The sequence below is a fragment of the Bufo bufo genome, chromosome 3 (assembly GCF_905171765.1).
Source record: "Bufo bufo chromosome 3, aBufBuf1.1, whole genome shotgun sequence".
NCBI lineage: Eukaryota > Metazoa > Chordata > Amphibia > Anura > Bufonidae > Bufo > Bufo bufo.
Window position 1 is genome coordinate 368,796,149 of NC_053391.1, and position 15,109 is coordinate 368,811,257.

A 15,109-nucleotide genomic window follows, 5' to 3' on the forward strand; every position below is an offset into this window, starting at 1 on the left:
TTGGTGGGAGGGGCTGGCAGAAGCAGCTTTCACTCTAGGATCAGATTACACTCCTCCCGAGCCCCTCCCCTCCCTGCTGCCGGCGTCTCTGCTATTGTGTGCTGTGACGGAGCTGTTTCAAACGGTGCTGCCTCCGGACAGAACGGCAGCTCCGCACCCATCGCCCGGGCACCTTTGAAAACGGGCTGACAAATACCCAAGCGCCAGGACTAAATTCCTGGTCGCCATGGCGACCTGGCGCCTGGGATTTGTCGAGCCCTGGCCTAATGACAATATCCTGGTGGTAGCCTTAGAAGCAGCTGATTGACATTGTATGCTGTTGTTTAATCTACCATCTACAAGGACACCCAGATCCTTCTCTATAAGTGACTCTCCCAGTGCTACATCACCTAGGTCCTAGGACATATAAAGCACAGATTATTACTACCAAGATGCGGAACTTTACATTTATCCACATTGAACCTCATTTGCCAAGTTGATGCCCAATTACTCAGTGTTCAAGTCAGCTTGTACTTTATGGACATCTTCCATAGACTGTACAGTACTACACAGCTTAGGGTAATTTCACACTAGCGTTTTTGCTGGATCTGGCAGGGTCCAGCAAAAAAACAAACTCTTCAGTTACTGATAATACACTGTCTGCATCCATTATGAACGGATCTGGTTGTATTATCTTTAACATGGCCAAGACGGATCCATCATTAATTCATTGAAAGTTAATTGGGGAGGGATCCGTTTTCTATTGTGTCAGAGAAACTGATCAGTCCCCATTGACTTGCATTATGGGTTATGACGGCTCTGGCTTGATCAGTTTCTCAGGACGGAAAGCAAAATACAACATGTTGCGGTTTGCTCTCCGATATGAGAACTGAATGCGTTCAGTTCAGTTTTGTCCCAATTGACAATGAATGGGGACAAAACTGACGCGTTTTCACGCTAGTGTGAAAGTACCCTTAGTGTCATCTGCAAAAATAGAAATGGTGTTATTAATCCTGTCCTCGATATCTAATAAAATTAAATAGAGGACCCAGCACTGAACCTTGGGGTACACCACTTATAACCCCAGACCATTTTAAATAGAAATCATTGACCACAACTCTCTGGACAAGGTTCTTCAGCCAGTTTTCAATCCAATTACAGACTATACTTTCCAAGCCTATAGACCAGGCATCTTCAAACTGCGACCCTCCAGCTGTTGTAAAACTACAACTCCCACAATGCCCTGCTGTAGGCTGATACCTGTAGTCTGTTCGGGCATGCTGGCAGTTGTACTTTTGCAACAGCTGGAGGGCCGCAGTTTGAGGATGCCTGCTATAGACCTTACGTTACCTATTAAACCTCTGAGGGACGGTATCAAAAGCCTTTGCAAAATCCAGAAACACTACATCCACAGCCGCCCCTCTGTCCAGGCTACTACTCACCTCCTCATAAAAACAAATCAGGTTAGTCTGACAACTTCTGTCCTTGGTAAACCCTCGTTGGTTCCCACTTATAATATTATTTACAGTCACATACTCCTGTATATAGTCCCTTAAGAGTCCTTCAAACATTTTTCCCACAACAGAAGTTAAACTAACTGGTCTATAATTAGCTGTGAAGGACCTTGATCCTTTTTTGAACATGGGCACCACATTTGCCTTGCGCCAATCACTTGGCACTGTACCAGTACCTAGAGAATATTTGCAAATTATAAACCGGGGCACAGCAATGACTGAAGCTCTTTAAGCACTCTTAGGTGTAATCCATCTGGATCCGGAGCCTTGTTCGCATTTACCTTATCTTGGACCATATCTACAGTTAGCCAATTGAGTATATTACTGGATGTACGAACAGCGCCAGCACCACAGATATCGGCTCCTTTCTCTTCTTTTGTATATACAGAGCTAAAAAAAACATTTAGTAACTCTGCCTTTTCCTTATCTTCAGTGACTATTATTACCATTATTTAGGGGACCTACCTGCTCGGACCTTGTTTTTTGTTTTTTTTTGTTTTGTTTTTTAGCATTTATATATTTAAAGAATTTTTTTGGGATTTGTTTTGCTCTCTTTTGCCACCTGCTGTTCGTTTTGTATTTTTGTAGATTTTATCTCCTTTTTACAGATTTTATTAAGCTCTTTGTAAACTTCAAAGGCTACAGCTGACCCCTCAGATTTGTATTTTTTAAATGCCCTTTTTGTCATTTTTTGCCCTTTTTACAGTAGCTGTAAGCCATTGGGGTTTAATTTTATCCGTTTATACTTTTTACCTAAAGGAATACAGTTTTAGTGCAATTACTCAATGTGGATTTAAAGCTGTCCCATTTATCCTCAGTATTATGATAGTAGCTGCTCCCAGTCTATACCCTGAAATAATGCCCTCAACCCAGGGAAATTAGCCTTTTTAAAATTCGGTGTTTTTTGCTCTGCCTGACAGAATTTTATTTTTTATTTTTTTTTTGGACAACGGAGCTGTATCTAAATAATTCTCGCAATGGCAGAATTGATGTTTGTCACCCCACTGATATCCATTGAAGGAACAATTCTGTCTATGTAAGTGTGATATTTCTTTAATAACCTTATTCTATGGGTCAGTGTTATGTAATTTTTTTTACACCATAGTGAACCGTAAATCATATGGTGCCTTTAAAATAATATAACTCATCCTGCCAAAAACAAGTCTTCATGGCTACATCAACTGAAAAGTTATGGCTCTTGGAAAACGGGGAAGAAAAATAACAATTTCAGCTTGGTTGTTTCATATCTGGAAAATCGACAGGTTTCATAATATAAATTATACGCAATACTGACCTGCTATGTTCATAATTGCATGCTGAGTTTTACAGCAATCCAACGTTTCTATCTGGATAGATTTTTTTTGTTGTTCATTGAGTGTATTTGCACAATGGAAAGTGTAATCATATGAGTAACTTTAACCATATAACCTGTTTCTTCCTTTCTTATACCAGGGCATTAAGTTGAGTTTGATCACATACTTGTAGATTGCAAGCTCCTGGGCTAAACTTTTCCGTAATTCTTCCATCTCTGTATTCTTATGTTGTTGCTGCTGGACTGAAACCTTAATCTCCCTCCTCCTCTCTTCGAGCTCTTGCAGCTGTTCCTGGATGGAGCATGAGAAAATTTTCAGTCATTAGTTCCAACAAATGCTGTATCCAAATCATCCAACCACACAGACTAAGATGCTATCAGCATGTAAATCCTTGAAAGGGAACCCGTGACATTGCAAATGCAGTGCAATCTGCAGGCAGCATGTTTGGGGGTGCCCTCACCCATTTCCGAAAAGTATGCAGGTGCAGGTTACATTGTAATGAATGGAGACAACGCATCATTTACACAGAGGAGTGTCAATTCCACAGTGGAACACATCTCAGGGATTCACGCTTTTCAGCCTCATGCACACGTTTGTGGTTTGGGTCTGCATCTGAGCTGCATTTTTTTGCGCCTTGGATGTGGACCCATTCACTTCAATGGGGTCACAACCGATGCGGACAGCACTCTGCTCTGTTCTGTGCCGCTGTAAAAAAATAAATAGAACATGTCCTATTCTTGTCTGTTTTGCTGACAAGAATAGGCATTTCTATAATGGGTCCCTGTTCCACAGATTGTGGAACGCACATGGGCAGCATCCGTGTTTTGTGGATCTGCAATTTGCACCCGCAAAATACAGCACGGTCGTGTGCATGTAGCCTAAGCGCTCATGCACACAAACATATTTTTATTCTGATTCTTTTCTTTACAGGTCCGTATGCGGAACCATTCACTTCAGTGGGTCCGCAAAAAAACAGAACTGACTCCATGTGCATTTGTATAAACACTCGTTCCCGAAAATCTGACAGTGTATGATGTACGAAGAAGCTCATTCATTCGGTGATCGCATCATTCCGCCGGCAGGGACCGTCGTCATTCCTGTGCAGCAGATTGTGATTTGCTCTGAAGCAATGATTTTCTATTGGGACAAGCGATCTATGAATTGTTCCCATACAGCAGAGGTGATTGCTGCGTGTAAATGCTGCCCTTCTGAATTTTAGCACATGTACTATGCTCTGATAAAATACAGCTCTTGATCGCTGTTTAAAGGGAACACGTCACCATTAAAATGCAAATTAAAGAGGACCTTTCACCGATTCTTACCCTATGAACTAAGTATACATACATGTGGAGCGGCGCCCGGGGATCTCTCTGCACTTACTATTATCCCCGGGCGCCGCTCCGTTCTCCTGCTATGTCCTCCGGTATCTCCGTTCCCTAAGTTATGGTAGGCGGAGTCTGCCCTAGCGCTGGCCAATCGCATTGCAGAGCTCACAGCCTGGGAGAAAATAACCTCCCAGGCTGTGAGCTCTGCGCTGCGATTGGCCAGCGCTAGGGCAGACTCCGCCTATCATAACTTAGGGACTGGTATCTCCGCCTACTATAACTTAGTGAGCGGAGATACCGGAGGACATAGCAGGAGAACAGAGCGGCGCCCGGGGATAATAGTAAGTGCAGTGAGATCCCCGGGCGCCGCTCTACATATCTGTATAGTTAGTTCATAGGGTAAGAATCGGTGAAAGGTCCTCTTTTAAATATTGGGCAAATTAAGAGCATGTTATACAGCAGGAGGAGCTGGGCTGAGCTAATATATTGTTTTATAGGAAAAGATTCAGTATAAGGACTCAGATGGCCGCAAAACACGGATACCGGCCTGTGTGCGTTCCGCAATTTGCGGACCGTACATGACAGGCACTATGATAGAAATGCCTATTTTTGTCCGTGATTGTGGACAAGAATAGGACATGTTCTATCTTTTTTGCGCGGCTGTGGACAAAACTACGGATGCAGACAGCACACTGTGTGCTGTCTGCATTTTTGCAGCCCCATTGAAATTATGTTTACTCTGTTTTTGAGTTTTTCAGAATATAACAAGTATAACAAATTAAGCCATCGGGTATGTGAACAATCATTCCACAGGATCACGCAGGATCCATTTAACATTGAACAGATACAGCCTTCAGTGTTTCCCAGTCAATATTGCTCGAACTGCACACATCACGCCGTAGAATCAGTACATATTAAGGCAGTCATTTGTAACCGTAAAAAATAGGCAGGCACTCTATATCTGGTTTTGTAGGATATTTATTTGTTTATAGTTGATTACACTTATTATTAAAAAAAAAAATTAAATGATTATTAAAAGGTTATTAAGATGGTTGAATTGCTATTTTAAAACGTAGGTTGGGGGGGACAATATCACAATAAAGACCAACATCATCGAAATAAGACAAACACTACAACCCATCAATACACAGTTAACCACATGCACAATCAGATACAAATAAGACAACCAGATCTACTACCCACCATAACTATCAAAATCTAAATTTTAATATAACCTAGAAACAAAATTAAACATCAGATCCAACCATGGAGCTATATAACACAAGTAGACAAAAAAACGCACATACACCCAAAAAACGCATTGAAAACGCACTTGCGTTTTATATGCTATAGACAACACAATAGTGAACCTGAAAGATTCCCCAACTCTATTTTCTGCTAAAAGCATCCAGAATAGATATATAACAACTCCTGGGACAAAAATACTACGCTCTAAAAACAAAAGAAGAACAAGTACAGCCCATAACATCTACCAAAAGGACCTAATATAAACAAATAGGATAACCTAATCTAACGCAAAACGGTACTAGGAAAAGAAAAATCGCATTAAGTTTAAACAAACGCATATTAAATGCACAAATGCATTACAAATGACAGCACAACAATAAATAACACAATTCCAATTAGCAACATCCAGGCCGGGTTTTTTGGTGGGACAATATAACAAGTGGGTATAAAAGAGGGCAGTCCTAATGAATCCAATATGGCCACTGAGGAAGAGGTCGGAACACCTCGAAATGCATCTGGCTACCTGGCATCATCCTCGAGACTACCCACCAATACCCACGCCTTCGCTAAAGAACCTTGGAATATTATCGTAACAACAGAAGAAATCCTATGCGACCAACACGCCATACGAATAAGAGGTACCAGCTGATTGGTAACATAGCTACCACGTGCTAGATCATGTGAGACGCCGATACATCCACAAAGAGCGCGCAACATACCAGCGTGAGGAAGCAAGTCTCCGGAGGACTACACCGGCTGCCACTTCACTCTTACATTAACCAAGTTTGGACCGCGGGGTGAGTACAAATTAATTGCCATGTGGGACGCCACCGACATTATTGGATACTGTACCACAACCCCTCTGCTGGCATAATACACCAGCTGCATTAACAAGTGCCACAGTACCTAATATTACCAAGAGTCACTGGACTAATTTACCATCCTTTTGGACTAATATTCAGCATTTTACTATATTTTATATTTCATATTCCATTTTTTATGTTTTTTGGACTAACACCATTATACCTCTTGGACACTTTCGGACCTTTTCGGATTGTTACATCTATTTTATTTTTTTCATTGACTATACTTATACGTATCCTTAGGTATTTTACCTAACACTATCACAGTTTACTCCCTTCACCACCTTCACTCCCAAGAAAAGCATAATAATATAAAAACCGCATGGTGTTATAAAAAACGCACTTGCGTTATCTATGCGTTTTCCATGCGATTTTATCTAAATCATGTAATACCACCTGACCAATATTCAACATATTGGTCAGGTGATATTACATGATTTAGATAAAATCATGCGGTTTTTATATTATTATGCTTTTCTTGGGAGTATTTATATGGATATGGTCTTCGATTGCTGTTTAGTGAAGATGTTTGTAGAAAACGCACTTGCGATATTGAAAATGCATGGATGATCCTAGAGCGTCTTTTGTAAGTCTGGAAACTGTGAGATAACAATTATAAAGTAGAATTATTACATGTTTATAGTGCAAGTTGGATTTTATTATATGCATATATGTTAGAGAATAGACAAGTCACCCGGAGAAGTGATCCATATCGGGATTCTATTGTAGCTGAAGCCCCAGAATTCCCTGATGTGATAAAGGAAGGGTATATAAAGAAAAGTGAACATAGCAGCTGAGGAAGGGGCTAGATCCCCGAAACGCGTCCGGTTCATGACAGCAACAATCATCTGTAACAAAAATCCAAGGTGCCGTTATTAATAGGCAGCCACCAGGACTCAAGTTGTGCGATCACAAAGCATACAGTCCGGACTTGGAGAGTGAGCGCATTCAGCAGTTCCCCAAAGAGCCGTACCTTTCACGTAGGACGCAGCCTTGGTCACGTGGGACGCCGCATTGAGACCTTTCAACCACACGGGACGCCGATGTGTGTCAAATTTGCTGAATAAAGGACTTTTACACGGCGATACAAGAGGGGTAACGTTCTCTGCCCCAAGGGGCTGCATTGATTCATTATATTCGCCATATCGGGTTATTGAGCATGTCTCTATTACACACCAGGTTTGGCGATCATAGGCGGCAATAATATCGTACAAAGAGACCGTACATTGACATTGCAGTTACAACCTGACTCTTCAATAGGATCGAATATACTATCCGATTATACCCCAATACGATTATATGTGTACACATTTCCTATAGTGTTATACATGCGATGGTTTTTCATGCGATTATTTTATGTGAATATTTTTAGTGAATATTGTAGCGATATTTTATGAGTATTAAATAGGTTTATTGACACCCTGTCTGATGTTGTCAGGTAATTGAGTGCCCTCCAACTAACTATTTCATTTTGCACTTTTCAATCGGATTTGGGTGAATCCGTGGAGTGAGCACCTGGTCCTTAAGAAATAGGTGGGTGAGCCGCTGTATACCAGTATACCTTTAGCCTTTCTTCACCCCCAGTTGAGCTCCCCGTCTCTTTCCCAATGGATATCTGGGAACATTTAGACACCAAATACAAAAAGATACAATCTTTTTCTTTTGATATATTAGATGAGAATCCTACACATGTGGGCAAAACTAGAGATGACACCTTCAGAGAATTGGAAAAGCTATTGCAAAAACAACTTCGCAATAAATGGGAAATTATGGCACTGAATCAGTATCTGTGTAAAGGTATTATCCCCAGAGGACTTAGTCTTATAAAAAATCCAACCTCTGATTTGGTAGATGAGAATTTCCAAAAAGAGTGGGATCTGTTCTTAAGAACACAATCTCAAGTTCTGATTCAATTAGTGATCACCAGGAGATCCCAAATGACAGAACAGTTTGCAGACCAGATTTCCACTCTGAGGAAAGAGATAGTACTTTTTCCTGATACAGAAGAGGTACTGAGGTGGAAAGAGAGAATTTGCCATAATTTAGACAATCTAGAGGGTGAGATCATAAATAGAAAATCTAAAAAATTAAAATATACGGGGAAAAATAAACAGGAAATTAAGAAAACAATAAATCCCAATCCCAATGGAGGAAGTATGGAAAATGGAGAGACTATTAGACTAAGGGATCATGCCATCATCCCAACCTCTAATAGATTTGAGGCTTTGGCTTCTCCTCTTTTTTTAGATGGGACTCCCCCACACCACAGGGTCAGGAAATCACGCACTCCTTCCCCTCCACGTCAACAAACACGAAATCCAACACAGAGACACCAAAACACACGACAGCACGATTACAATTTAAGACACCGACAAGTCACTTACGAGAGACACTCACCACAACGAATGGAGGCCAACTATCAGGGGTCGAGCAACTATTGGTACAGACCACCGTCTCACCAGTACAATGCACAAAAAAGACACGGAGAGGGAGACATTCACAGAAAAAGGCACAATCCCTATGCACACAGGACACATCGAACATAATCAATATCAGCAAAATAAATCTCACAGAATCCCAAGTTTCACTGCTAAACAAGGGACTGAAATTCGCACCCACTAAATCAATTGATACATTTTCAACGTACATTGGGATAGAGAAGTTCATCAGGAAATTATGCCTGAAGAAATATTTCCTAAAGAACCCCATATCTGTTTATGACCCAGTAAATGTTGAGTCTATAAAATATCCTCATACTACTTTAAGAGAAAGATCGAGGAAATTTCCCAGGCAAGAAATTAGTGATAAGATGATGGCCTTTAGGGTGAATGTTGAGAGAGAATTGAGACAGATGAAACCTAGAAATAGAAACAACCTCAATAGAAAGGAGATCGAAGCGATCCAACAGCTGCAGAAGACACACAACATTACTGTACGCCCTGCGGACAAAGGTGGAGCGGTGGTAATTTTGGACACAGAGGCATATAGAGCCGAGTGTCTTCGGCAGCTCAATGATGAGGGTACATATAAGAAATTAAAAAGAGACCCTACAGAGGATTTTGTCCAATCACTAACTAAGCTTTGCCGGAAGGGAGTTGAGGAAGGTTTCTTATCAGAACAGGAGTCACGTTTCATCTTGGGTGCAGATAAGAGTATTCGGGCCTTTTACTGTATTCCCAAGATTCATAAGGATTTGAAATCTCCCCCCCGGTAGGCCAATAGTATCGGGGATTGAATCCCTTTCGGCAAACCTGTCACAATATATAGATGAGTGGCTGCAACCGGTGGTTAAAAAAGTCCCATCTTATATCCGGGACACAACAGATATAATTAAAACTATAGAATTACTTGAGTGGGAGGAACACTGGATTATGGGAACCCTGGATGTTAGTTCGTTATATACAATTATTGAACACACCAGGGGCCTTGAGGCCTTAAATAGCCAACTCAAGAATAATAGTGAATTGGAAGAAGCGCAGATAGGTTTTAATGTTGAGGCAGCTCGGTTCATCTTGTCACATAATTATTTTATGTTTGAGGATCAATTTTTTCTTCAGTTGACAGGTACCGCCATGGGCACCAGATTCGCCCCCAGCTATGCCAGTTTGTTTTTGGCGCAATGGGAATATGATATCATTCGCCCCAAGCTGGGGACGAGTCTGGTGCTCTGGCGTCGATACATCGACAATGTATTTTTTATATGGCAGGGTGGTCGGGAATTATTAGATACGTTTTTAATAGATATTAATTTGAACAAGAGGAATTTGAAGTTTACCCCAGATATTAGAGATGAAGAGGCCACATTTTTGGATATCAATTTAAAGATTGAGGGGCATCAAATTATTTGTAGCACCCACTTCAAAACGGTCACCAGGAACAGCTACATCAGGTTTTCAAGCTGTCATCTGCCTAGGTGGCTCACTAATATACCCACCAGCCAGTTTAGAAGGTTGAAGCGTAATTGTAAGCAGAGCGACCAGTTTGAAGTGGAGGCTTTGGCACTAAGGGATCAGTTTCTGGAGAAGGAATACCCGCCCACAATCATTATGGAGGCTATGGACAAAGTAAGGGGAATGGAAAGGGAGTCTTTCTTTAGAGGAAAAGAGGCCATAGAACGAAAGGAAATTTTGAGACTCATTCTACCATTTCATTCACAACATAAGCAGGTAGAGATAATAGTCAGAAAATACTGGCATTTTCTATTGGAGGACAAATTTCTGGGCCCTTTCCTTACAGAATTACCCCAAATAACATATACTAAAGCCAATAATTTGGCATCAAAGGTAGCTCCCACTATTAAACAACCTAGGATAACAACGGGTTCACAGTCGATGACACCAAAGGGGTTTTTCAGATGTGGTAGGTTTCTAAACTGCAAAAATACTTCCTTCCCCAAAAAAACTTTAAAAGTTAAATCTACCCAGAATGATTTTGAGATAGAAATTAGGGAAACACTAACGTGTGATTCCCAAAATGTTATCTATCTCCTGGAATGCCCATGCCACAAGCAATATGTAGGCAGGACGAAATGACCTTTGAAAAAGAGAGTGAGGGAACACGTTTTGAAGATATTGAAGGGAGATGAATTACATTCACTCTCCAAACACTTCAAGGTCTTTCATAACTGTGATCCAACCTCTCTTCGGTTCATGGCCATTGAAAGGGTATACCTATTATTCGTATGTCCAGGCAGGAGTCTCGGAGAATATTCGAGTTTGATACGCTGGCCCCAAAAGGGTTAAATGCAGAATTAGAGTTATTTGGGTTCCTATGATGGTTTTTACATGGATGAACTTTGGGTGGCTGTCCGGTGGGGACAGGGGATACAAGTCAGGCTGTTTTCCAGCACTTGGATCCCTTCTCCCTGCCTGACCGCCCCTCTTTGGACTTTTATACTTATATATATATTTATATTTTTATACTTTTGTGCAATATTCCTGATTTGTTGTGTGTTTCTAATAGGTTTAACATATTGGTCAGGTGATATTACATGATTTAGATAAAATCGCATGGAAAATGCATAGATAACGCAAGTGCGTTTTTTATAACACCATGCGTTTTTTATATTAGAAAAACGCACTTGCGATATTGAAAACGCATGGATGACCCTAGAGCGTCTTTTGTAAGTCTGGAAACTGTGAGATAACAATTATAAAGTAGAATTATTGCATGTTTATAGTGCAAGTTGGATTTTATTATATGCATATATGTTAGAGAATAGACAAGTCACCCGGAGAAGTGATCCATATCGGGATTCTATTGTAGCTGAAGCCCCAGAATTCCCTGATGTGATAAAGGAAGGGTATATAAAGAAAAGTGAACATAGCAGCTGAGGAAGGGGCTAGATCCCCGAAACGCGTCCGGTTCATGACCGCAACAATCATCTGTAACAAAAATCCAAGGTGCCGTTATTAATAGGCAGCCACCAGGACTCAAGTTGTGCGATCACAAAGCATACAGTCCGGACTTGGAGAGTGAGCGCATTCAGCAGTTCCCCAAAGAGCCGTACCTTTCACGTAGGACGCAGCCTTGGTCACGTGGGACGCCGCGTTGAGACCTTTCGACCACACGGGATGCCGATGTGTGTCGAATTTGCTGAATAAAGGACTTCTACACGGCGATACAAGAGGGGTAACGTACTCTGCCCCAAGGGGCTGCATTGATTCATTATATTCGCCATATCGGGTTATTGAGCATGTCTCTGTTACACACCATGTTTGGTGATCATAGGCGGCAATAATATCGTACAAAGAGACCGTACATTGACATTGCAGTTACAACCTGACTCTTCAATAGGATCGAATATACTATCCGATTATACCCCAATACGATTATATGTGTACACATTTCCTATAGTGTTATACATGCGATGGTTTTTCATGGTTTTTTTTTTTCATGCGATTATTTTTCATGCAATTTATTTTATGCGAATATTGTAGCGATATTTTATGAGTATTAAATAGGTTTATTGACACCCTGTCTGATGTTGTCAGGTAATTGAGTGCCCTCCAACTACTATTTCATTTTGCACTTTTCAATCGGATTTGGGTGAATCCGTGGAGTGAGCACCGGGTCCTTGAGAAATAGGTCGGTGAGCCGCTGTATACCAGTATACTTTTAACCTTAAAATAATCATTTAATAATTTTAATCAACTATAAACAAATAAATATCCTACAAAACCAGATATAGAGTGCCTGCCTATTTTTTACTTTTACAATCCCTTTACCTACTAGTGGTTGGGTGAACCACTTTAGACAGAGCACCACTCCAAGGAGTGATTCGGGAGAGCCACTATTATTCCTATACAAACCAGTCATTTGTAACCGAAGCACAATGTAAACTGTAATAAAGTGTGTGATTGCAATAAAACCTATTTTCTGGTTCTTCGTTGTTCATAGCATTATTGCATCCAGATAACCTTTAAATAAAATAAGAACAAAAAATAATATGGGGGGGAGGGGGGAGGAAAGGGATAGGTCCTGCGTAAGAAAATTCTGGTGCCTATCTAGTGTTGAGGGAGTCACAACATGCCCCGAAATTCCAGAGAATCTAGGAAAGTGAGCAGGGAATTAAATCTATTCATAAATGTATCTGACCCTTCTTGTTGCTCTGTTATCAGCTCTTCCATGCGTAAGATATATCTGAGCTCCATGATCCACTCACATATTGTGGGTGGAGACTTGGACTTCCAATGTCTGGGATTTACCATTCTTGCAGCCGTCAGGAAATGCCTTAGAACCCCTTTCTTAACTTGCGCCAAGGAACCAGCGATAAGAGAGAGCAGGGCTTCTTGAGGACTATTGGTGATCCTCTTGCCGGAGTATTTAGTATATATCTGTAGAATTTTGTCCCAAAAAGCGCAAATTGCAGGACAACACCACCATATGTGCAATAGGGATCCCCCATCCTTCTCACATCGCCAGCATATTTCTGAAACTGAGGGGAACATATGATGTAAAGTAGTTGGACAGTAGTACCATCTAGAAAGAATCTTGTAATTCTTTTCCTTGATCTGTGCCGCCTGCGATATTCCATGGGAGAACGCAAACATCTTTACAACTTCTGCATTTGTGAACTGGACCTGTAAGTCTTCTTCCCATTTATCAAAGAAAGGGGCCCTATCCCCACTGCACAAATCTAGGAGAACCTTGTACAATGTGGACAAAGCACCCCCTCCATCTCCTGGTTGTAGATAAATCCTATCAATCCCTGTCAGAGGGCTAACTGCATTGTTTGCGAACGTAGCTCTAGAAAAGGAACTCGGGAGTATCCCAGCCAAGAGGTCATGGAAATAGTGGGGCTTGAGAGCAGGGCTTCAAAGGAAGTCAACGTCCCTGAGGTTATGACATCTCTCAATCTCAGAAAGCCGTTGTGTACAGCTTGGATGAGAAACAATGAGGGATCCAATCCTGGGCTAAAAGCTGGGTTATCATGTAGTGGAGTCATGGGAAAAGGTCTATGAGAAATCTGTGATCTAGAGATCCATTCATCCCAAACTGCCAGGACATGCCTTACAAGATAAGGCCAGTCCTCTTTAGGTGGTCTGTCTTCCAGAGTGAGCCAGGGCATAGCTTTAAGGACAGTGGAGACAGACTATTCCAAGGAGACCCACAACTTCCCTGAACCCCTGCTCATCCAATCTAGTAATCTTGAAAGTACAGCTGCGTTGTGATAAAGTTGAAAGTCTGGAAAGCCAAAACCTCCCAAAGATTTATGTTTAATTAGAACCCTCTGATTTAACTTAGGCTTACTGGTATGCCAAATAAACCTGGTGAGGCCCTTCTGTATAGCCGAAAAATAACTTTTCGGAGCATTAATGGGTATGGTCTGAAAGATATAAAAATCTCGGGAGGATGTCCATTTTAACAGTATTCATACGGCCAAACCAAGACAGGTGTTTCAACGTATACCATCTTAGGTCCTCAAGCGTTCTCCTCTGCAGTAGCAAGTAGTTCAGGGGGAATAGGAAGTGTAGTTGTGTCAGGATTTGAATGCCTAGGTATGTCAAGCTCTGGTATTTCCATTTGAAAGAGAAGTTATCTTGTAAGGATTGTGTCTCTGTCTGGGAGAGAGAGATATTCAATAGATTGATTTTAGTAAGGTTCACCTTAAAATTACTAAGGTGCCCGAACCTTTCAAACTCCTTAAAGGGGTTATCCGAGTTATTTTTTTGTTCTTTCTATGTTCCTAACTAAGCAAATGTAACAGCTTTCCAATTCACTCACTTTATCTCCAGTGGCTGGTTTCTCAGATTTCACTGAGGGTCACATGACCTGTGATGTCAGCTTCTCTCCCTGCTCTGATAATGGTCGTTTACAAGCTTGTAAACGAGACGTCACTGTGCTGGCCACGCCCCCTTCACTGCCAGCTGTGTGCTCTATCCTAGGAATCTTAACCCCTTCAGCTGCACAGCTCTGCAGGCAGTGAGGAGACTGCCTGCCTGCAGGGAAATGACAGACTAGAGAGCGCATTGCACAAGAAGGTAGGGGGAAGATCCTGTGTGTATTAGCAGCAGGGCTGGGACAAAGGTCCACCACCAACAGAGGCTGAGCTGCCCAAGTGCGCCCATCCCCCCCCTTGCCTGCGCCCAGGGCCGGTGCAAGGTTTTTTTACCAACACAAGCGAACTTACATTTTGTCGCCCCCCCCCCCCCCCCCCCCCCTTCCCCTTCAGCTCACCTGGGGGAAGGGGGGATGCGCCAAAATGTAGGTTCGTCCCATAAGACGCACCTAGGTTTTAAAGGAGGATAATAGGAAACAATATTTTTCATTCCACCTCAGGTCAGACCAGCCATCAGACCTCAGCTCGCAGGCACAGCCCCAATGCCTCAGATCAGACCCCCATGTCAGCCATCAGCCCTCCATGT

General features: G+C 41.8%; 1 protein-coding gene across 1 annotated transcript in view; it reads right to left on the bottom strand.

The window, feature by feature from the left end:
- Positions 1 to 15,109, bottom strand: part of SYNC (syncoilin, intermediate filament protein) — a 44,436-nt gene that overhangs the window by 1,827 nt on the left and 27,500 nt on the right. The window contains exon 3 of the mRNA XM_040424585.1: positions 2,973 to 3,097. Coding sequence (XP_040280519.1) covers positions 2,973 to 3,097 — 125 coding nt within the window. The remainder of the gene's footprint in view (positions 1 to 2,972; positions 3,098 to 15,109) is intronic.